Genomic DNA, 9,001 nt, shown 5'->3' with positions numbered 1-9,001 from the left:
AAGATGAAAGTGTATCGGGGATGGCTGTATGTTTAAAACTATTGTCCAGGCCAGAGATCAGAGGCTTTCAGGACTAGACAAGCAAGGAATAAATATGACAGGACATAGTTGGTGTAGCTGAAAGTTGGAAATTCTGGGAGGTTTGAGAAGGTTCTTGTGAAGTGGATGAGAGAGCGTGCTGTGAATTTCCTTCTCAGCGAGGCTGTGGTCACCCTGCCCTGTCAGAGGCAGGCGAGGAGGCCTGAGCCCCGCTGACTCGAATGGATTCCCTCTCAGATGGCGGGAACGCCACGCCACGACCGAGAGATGGCGATCCAGGCCAAGCAGAAACTCACCATGACCACTGACCCCCATCGAAAGGCTCCGCCTGCAGTGCCTAGCCAGGGGCTCCGCGGGTATCAAAGGGCTTGGCAGGTAGGACCTGGGCTGTGGGTGGTGGGAAGATGGAGGAGAAAAGCAGGGTGCAGCCAGATGAGGCGAATTCTGGCGGTGTGGCCTCGGGCACTCACTCACTTCCTCCTGGGTTCTCAGCTCCTTGTTTGTAAAATGCAGAGTTTGGAAGCACTCATCTCTGAGGTCCCCTGTGACAATTTTTGGTTCTTAAGTGCAGCTACTGGGACGACTTGAGGTGAAGGTAGAAGTGTGTCTAGGTATTAGAGACACCTAGCAGGGCAATGAGAGAAACACTCCCTAAAGCTGTGGCAATAGGGGCCAAATCATCCCAGGAGATTGGAAATAGTTCTCTATGTTATACACTAGGACCTTGTTGTTTATCCATTCTACATGTAATAGTTTGCACCTACTAACCCCAAACTCCCAGCAGGGTTCAGGAGAGGCTGAGAAATGCCTTCTGCATGCCCAGAAAAGGAAATGGATATGCTATAGAAGTGTTCACTGAGCTTAGGGTCAGAGGTTTGGTGTGAATAAATATGGAAAGTTCTCTAATCTTAAAGAAATTAGGGGCCGAATTAGAAGAAGGAGGAAGGAATACTGATTTAGATGCAGTTGCAGGTTTTGGAGTTCCACTTGTAGCACTGGTGTCTCCATCACTTCCAGGGGCTTCGGAATTGCCTGTCAGATAATCAGCAGCTCACTGCCCATGGGATTCCCCCAGCTCCATAGGAGAACAGCTTCTGTTCCCGGCCCTCTGAGAGTGGGAGTAGCCCTCAGGACTGAGAAACCCGAGTGGAAAGAGATTGTAAGCGTCCTGAGCATTCTCTCTTTCCAACAGACTAAATCCAGTGCCTGCCATGCGCCAGGCATCGTGACATCTTGGGGGATTCATGGGTGAACAAGGCTTACCCTGGACTCATGGAGGATTTAGACGCAGGACACTGAGAGCCACAAAAATGGGAATCCTCCTGGTGTGAGAGTTATATGTTAGGGAAATGCAGGATGCCACGCCAGGGGCCTCCAACCTCCCATCTGGAGGCTGCGGCAGGCTTCACTTCTACTGAGCTCTGGAATGTCACTTTCCACAGTCCCCCAAATCTCAGACCAAGCTGAGCTCTGTCAGAAGCCCAGGCTGTAGCCAGGCTGTCACAGTCCAACTGGAAGACCAGTCCACTTCCCTTTAATATTGTATCACTCCACCCTCTACCTCTTTCATCCTGGGGCCACATTCTTGTCCTCGGTGCAAACCCTTCATGACCACCACCCACGGTCCACTTCCTGGCCCATTCAACTGAAGACCTCCTGCCATCTATGCCATCTCCACCCCACACCCTTACCACCCCTCCCACCGTGAACCAGTTTATCGTGAACAGACACCGTCTCATCCTTGGCCGTTTGCTTGAACGTGCCCTCTGCCACCTCGCCTTTACTGGCCTTGCCCTTCCCTAAATTTCTCCTCAGCTCAAGGGTTGGCTGCCCCTTCCCCCTTTTTTTCTTATTATTAGACTGGGATTTTGTTTCTTTGAGGACCACAGAAGTAGAGTGCCATTTTCATCATGTCACATCACGGATGCATGCGTGCTATCAACATGGTTTATCCCTACTGAAGTTGACCTTGGTCACCTGGCTGAGGCAGTGCCTGTCTGGCTTCTCCAGTGTAGAGTTACTCTCCCCGCTGCCTTTCCATGTTGAACTCTTTAAAGGGAAGTCTCTATGCAGAGTCCTACTTAGGGTGTGGGGAGTAGGCTTTGCTCCTTCAGGACAGAGAATGAACATAATTTATTTGAAATTCTTCTGCAGGAGAAACGTCTCTCCTCTCACATTTATTTATTCAATCATTTACTTAAACCAATATTAACTCATGGATATTCATTTTATACTTTGGTTTATAATTGAACACTACTTATTGCTCCAGTTGGTCCAGTTTTGGCCTTGGCAGCTCTTCAGTTGGCTTCTGTGTCCCTTTGAGGTATCCCCATCAGTAGAGTTTTTTCCCCCTTACTTTCTGGTATAAGGTACTCCAGTCTCATCTTGCGTATTTCCTGCCCCAATTCTAGGATCAGAGATTTCTTCAAGAAAGTCAGATACTTTTACTGGAGAATTGTATTAGAAACCAAGATCTAGGCTGTAGGTGTGCTGGTTCTTACTGGGTTGTTACTTCTAGGTCCTCTTAGCTAGAACAAGGAAATATATGTGTTTATACTAACCCGTGTGTGTATATATATGTATATATGTATGTAATCATGTATACATTATATATTAATCATCTACGTTTATAACATGAGTTCCTACTGATGTCTCCAACTCAATCCTCTACCACATGGATCAGATCCTTCTAGCTTACTGCCCTAACTTAGCTATAAATCCCCATTCCAACAGTGAGAAGCCTGGCTGCTTCATTTAATTGTTCAGTGCTAGGGTACCCGTATAGCAATATGATAATTGTTAACTCATATCTCCACAGGAAATACCTTTGTCAACTAGAGTACAGAGGTTAAGTGCAGTTCTTTTTGTCTTTAGTCTTACAAACTCTACTCGTTTCCAGAGTTACTTAAGTCGGCATCTTCGTCTCCCCATCCCCCTTCAGTGAGATTGCCTCAAACTTTTAAACAACAGTTAGATTCTCTTGTCACGGTCTGCATTCCTTCCTGGGATCCCCTGAACTCCTAACTAATTTTAATGTAGACATTAAAGTGTACTCTTTGTACTGTGAGGTTCTATGGGCTTTAGCAAATGCATGTCCTGTATCTCCCATTATAGTATCATACAGAGTAGTTTCACTGCCCCCAAAATCCCCTGTGCTTCACCTAATCTTTCTCCCCTTCCCTTTATCTTTTTACCACCTTTATAAGTTTTGCCTTTTTCAGAATGTCATATAATTAGAATCATACGGTATATTTTTAAAGGTTTGTTTTCTTTTCTGAGAGACTGGGAAGAGGCTCACCAGATTTGGGAGGAGGGTACAGAGAAGAGTCTAAGACTTGTCTTTTACTTCAGAAAAACCTTGAGAGTGGTTTTCTTCTGAAATCTTTATTCTTACACCTTGTTCTCTGTGTTTTTTCTTCTTCTTTTGTATGTGTGTTTTATCTTCAGAGCGTTTCGAATTATGGATGACAATAACAACAGAACCCTGGATTTCAAAGAATTTGTGAAAGGGTTAAATGATTATGCTGTGGTCATGGAAAAGGAAGAGGCAGAAGAGCTTTTCCAGAGGTCTGATAAAGATGGAAATGGAACAATAGACTTTAATGGATTTCTTCTCGCATTAAGAGTAAGTGGTCCCATGAATCACCGCATCTACTGGGTTTGGCTTTCGAGTGGTTTGGGTTGGCTGTTGTGAGGCTTGGTTTTCAGAAGCTGTTAGCACACCGTGGGGGAGGCTGGCAGGAGACCGAGTGCAGGCTCAGGGATCTTGTGGAGCTGTCATAATGCACATCCTTTAGCAGCACACAAACAATTGCACGTCACTGAGAGGAGTAAGATATTTCATCACAGATGATACAGGAAAAGCTCGTCTGCTTGTGTGTGTCTGTGTATGTGTTTCTTTCCTACGTATCTAGCCTCCAATGTCCAGAGCCAGAAAAGAGGTAATTATGCAAGCTTTTAGAAAGTTAGACAAGACTGGAGATGGCGTGATAACAATTGAAGACCTTCGTGAGGTGTACAGTGCAAAACACCACCCTAAGTACCAAAACGGAGAATGGACAGAGGAGCAAGTGTTCCGGAAATTTCTGGATAACTTTGACTCACCCTATGACAAAGATGGAGTGGTGAGTGAAAGAGCTTAATCTAGTGAAATTTCTTCTATCCGATCTGTAATTGTAAATGGGAAACAGACCAAAAACCTTAAAAATACTTATACCATATTTTTTATAAATAGAAGTAAAATGTTTCCTTGGTGACTATCTAGAAAGCTGAGAACAAAAGTAGTAAAAATGTGTGTGTGTGTGTGTGTGTGTGTGTGTGTGTGCCCATATATTGGTAGGGGAACCACATACAGCGAAATACCCATCATCTGAAGACTGTGGTATTTTGGTTAAATGTTCTATTTCATGGTTGCCGTATGTACCATACACAACTAGCCTAACTCCAGGGAATTTGATGATAATAACGTACATTTAACTTCAAGATGAGACCATAATTCAATTTTAGAGAACATGATTCACAGAGCATTTCAGGATGCTCATGCCTTTTTCATACACCCTTATGAGCATCATTTGTCATCACACTTTGCTACATGGAAATGCCATTTCAGGGAAGTGTTCAGTAAAGGGAATGCCAGATAAGAGAATTCACTTTGATTTAATCTTTGGTGGGCTTTGAGATGAACTCGCATTTCTAAACTCCAGTGAACTTAAGGACAAAAGCAACCACGCATCTCCAATAACTGGTGTCTTCAAGTTACAAATGTGTCACTTGGTAGGGTAAGGAATTATACCTCCATAACTGTGTCTAGGCTCAGATGGAAATGTCCTCTGTCTTTTATCAACAGCCAGAAATGGGATTTTTTTTTTTCAGTACGCGGGGCTCTCACTGTTGTGGCCTCTCCCGTTGCGGAGCACAGGCTCCGGACACGCAGACTCAGCGGCCATGGCTCACGGGCCCAGCCGCTCCGTGGCATGTGGGATCCTCCCGGACCGGGGCATGAACCCATGTCCCCTGCATTGGCAGGCAGACTCTCAACCACTGCGCCACCAGGGAAGCCCAGAAATGGGATTTTTAACCCAACATCAGTTCTGCCCTGAGGTGTCCTGAAGGTTATGGTTATGGGGAAGGGAGTTCTCTGCGTGGCTGAGGCAGCAGAACCCTGGGGAGGGTTACTCCTGACCTCTTAGCCACACAGGAAGGATTTAGTGGGACAGTGAGCTGGAAGCAGAGATGGTAGAAAGAAACAAGCCTTCTCATCCTGAAGGGAATTTCCCCCAATTTTTTTTTCCGTGAAACTTTGTGGTGAGTCCAATGAGCGAGGGTTGAAGAGGGCAGGAAGGAGATCTTTCTGTCCTTTCTGCTGACATTTTCCTGCCAGGGACAGAGAAATACCCTTCATTTTAGCCCGAAGTGATTGCAGAGGTGGATAAAAAAGGAGCCTAGATTCTGTCGGGCAGCCAAACGCGTAGGGACAGAAACAGCAGAACCGTATGTTTTCTTCCCATATGGCTGCCCTTTGATCTCTGAGATGGCAGTGGAAAAAGAGTCAACTGCCGTTTCCCCAAATTAGCCCAACTCTACATGGGATCCCAGGGTGTATTTACCTCTTTTCTGCAGGTGGTTCCTCCTCGTTGCTGGGGAAACCTCAGCTGCCCTTTTCTCTAACCCAAGTCAAAGTAGCCAGTTGTTGTGATTCAGCTGATTTAAAGCTCTCACCCCATTTCTTTTGACATTTATCTTCGCAAGCCACATTAGGTTCTCAAATACTCGTGAGGGTTACTGGGGTTTTTAGCAGTTACAGCATTTGATGTCACCTGAATTTCACAGACCCTGCATAAATCCCCAGCTCTGTGCACGTTCACCATCTGGGGAATGGATTCATAATGCAGGTTGCTGGCTGCCCTGAAGAACTGAAGAATCTGATTTTTTTTTGTGCTGGGCGTGGGGGGAACAGATGAAGCTCAAGGATTTACAGTTTTAATAAGTATCCCAAATGACTCTTATTCACAGTTGTATCTGAGATCCTTGCCTCTAAAAGATTCAGAAGTGCCTGATTTAATGACTACACACATTATGCACAGGAACCTCATTTAGCATAATTATGAATCTAAGGAATATTTATTGAGTGCTTACCGTCTCCCAGCCATTGTGCCAAGGACTTTACAGGGATATTCCATTTAATAGACATAATGAAAATGTTTCTGAAAAGTGACATGCGATTCACACTTTTCCACGTTGAATCATTTTAAATGCACACGGAACTGTCAGTATAAAGGAACTCCAGATGGAGCTTAAGGTTGGATAACCGGGGAATGCAAAGGAGGACAGAAATAAAGAAATGCAAGAAAATAGACATTAATGGTATTCTAATTTTTACCAAAGCTATGTACATATATTATTTAATTCTACTTCCAGACACTGATAAGCGCAGCTCAATTAGTAACTCCATTCAACGCCTTTCTTCCTACTACTTTTTGCTATTTTGGGGGGACAGACAGGTGGAAGAGGTCAGTACAGGGAGAGGACTGTGGATCCTGAGACTTTTTTCTCTGTTCACTTATAATTTCAGCAAAAAGAGTAAGTGGGTCATTCAGCTCACGTGATTCTTGGAAGAGATAGCTATGTTCCCAAAGACTCGGGGGGAGAGGAGTTTGCTGTTATGGACGAGAAAGGGGTTTTGAATTGTTTACGGATTTCACTTTTTGTGATGTTTTCAATCTCTCACGACACTGAAATTTGAGGGCTAACTAGAAAAAACAATAAATTTCCAAAACAGCCATTATTATTGTGTCTGCATTCTCCCGTATAAGCAAGTCTATACTTGGGGCTACATTCACTGGTTATAGAGATCAAACCAGAGGACAATTATTTCCCTCAGTCAACCAATTGTGTCAGCCAATATGGTTGAATTAGAGTGTACGTTTCACCTCCACCTCTTAAAGAATAAATTGGTAACAGTTTTTTTCTTTTTTCTGGAAGGAAAGTAAAGTAAAATCCTAGCACAGATAAAAATATTAGTTGAAACAGGCATGGGAGAAGAGAGAACCCAAGGGGGCATGGAGCAGGGGGTATCTTTTTAACTTCCTCTGTGCCTAGAATGAGTAACATGTATCTGAAAAAAGCATGAAGCCCAGGAGTGTTTAACAAGAAATCTGTTTCCTTACCCATAAGACTGAGCTCCACTTTTTGAAAGGTAAAACATTTCTTGTCTTGACACAAGGACATGAGGTGATGTTTCTGACGTGTCACATAAAGACGGTATTCACTGTGGTTAAAGAAAACTTGTTTCTTATTCTGAGTTTCAGTCTTGCTTACGTGAACAGAAGGGCTTCTGCTCTTAAAGGAAGACAAGACCTGTATCTCACTTTCCATTTAGGTTGGTTTGGAAATTTTCAAGACTTTCTTCCCCTCTCCCCCTCGGCCACCCCCTCACTCCATCGTCAACCTCCCTTTTTCTCTTGCTCTAGATCTGTTCCTCAGCTGTGTCCCTAAAAAACCTCCTTGACTGAAATTTCCCTCCCATTTACGGGTCCTGGAGATGGGCCTCCACTGAAATGGTGAGAAGCAAAGTTTTGTTTTCGTTTCTTACTTTTCCACTGTAGGTGACCCCCGAGGAGTTTATGAACTACTATGCCGGGGTGAGCGCTTCCACGGACACCGATGTGTATTTCATCATCATGATGAGAACTGCCTGGAAGCTCTAAATGTATGACCCGGGCACCAGGGATTTGAGTGCTGCCATGTGGCTCCAAATGATTAAACATCAGCTCAAAACCAGGATCATAGCTGAGTTCACGTTCACCCCAGGGTTTCTTCCGTGCTCACGTACGATGCATTTTCTAGGGCAGAAATGAAGAAACTAAGTATTTAACTGTGACTTCTCTGAGGCTGCTTCTTTAGCTCTAAAATAGGAATTAGTTAAAATAAGGTCCGAAAATCTCCTAGAGCCAGGCTGATATATCCAGGTATCTAATAAACATTAGATTTCTTCCTTGGCCATTAATAAAAGTTTAAGTATTATCCCACCCATGCACCCAGAGTGTTTCTCCATATCCTATTAGATGGTCCATTTCTAGGTGGAAGAATTCACCTATTTTTATGAATGACTGTAAATCTTCATGTGCCTCAGTCCCAATTTGGGGACCAGAAGGAGACCTCACGTTAGCCTCTATTTCTATAACTGAATGTTGAGTTTCTCTGCCTGTGGTTTCGGGAAGCCTCTGTTTGGCGAATAGATTTAAAATGACTTTTTTGGGTCATTTTAAAGGCTGGTGTGAGACTGGAGACCATTTCCTTGAGCAGTAGAGCCAGGACTGTTTCTGTGGTTAAATTCTGAGGCTGGGCTGTGCTCTCAGAATTTATGTGGGACATCTCAGCTGTGAGTGGGCAGATCATATCAGTGGTCTGCTGGAGTATTCAGCTCTCCCCTCCCTGCTGTTGGCCCATCACGCTGAAGTCCCCACCAGCACAAGGAGGTGGGGCATGGCATAGACCAGGATCACAGGCACACTCCAAAGCAGCTTTTCCATCCTGACACTTCATGTCTCAGTTCCTTCTCCTCCAGGTCTAAGCTTTGGCTTCATATTGTTGATGTGTGAGCATCTCCCCAGGAAAGGCTTCTAAGCAAAGGTAGCCCCTGCTGCTGGAAAGTAGATACTGAAACTGCAGCTCTCTCTCTGTGTGTCCTGTTTCTGGGCCAGAGATAAAAACACGGTGACTAACCCTCTGGCTATGGTGCCAGAGGGAATGACCTTGTTACTCAGGGACAGTCCTTTTTGTCACTCTGTCCCTGGCTGCACTCATTCCCTGGTTCAGGGACATAGATTGGGGTAATTTTTCCCTTTATGATCTTATGTATTTAAGTGGCTCTGGATTTAGTGTCAGAACACACTTGCCATTTTTTGTATCAATTCATTTGTTTACTTTTTACTTCGCAGATTTGGAAGTTGGGATCAGGATA

General features: G+C 44.4%; 1 protein-coding gene across 1 annotated transcript; it reads left to right on the top strand.

Annotated features, from left to right (window-relative positions):
• The first annotated feature begins 276 nt into the window (after window positions 1–276).
• Window positions 277–7,745, top strand: CAPSL (calcyphosine like). Its single transcript, XM_019929245.1, is given in 5 exon segments — window positions 277–348; window positions 350–414; window positions 3,487–3,664; window positions 3,954–4,163; window positions 7,644–7,745. Coding segments are annotated over 5 exon segments (627 nt in total).
• The last annotated feature ends 1,256 nt before the right edge of the window (window positions 7,746–9,001 follow it).

This window comes from Tursiops truncatus, chromosome 3, assembly GCF_011762595.2.
Source record: "Tursiops truncatus isolate mTurTru1 chromosome 3, mTurTru1.mat.Y, whole genome shotgun sequence".
Lineage (NCBI taxonomy): Eukaryota > Metazoa > Chordata > Mammalia > Artiodactyla > Delphinidae > Tursiops > Tursiops truncatus.
This window is presented reverse-complemented; position numbering and strand designations above follow the sequence as displayed.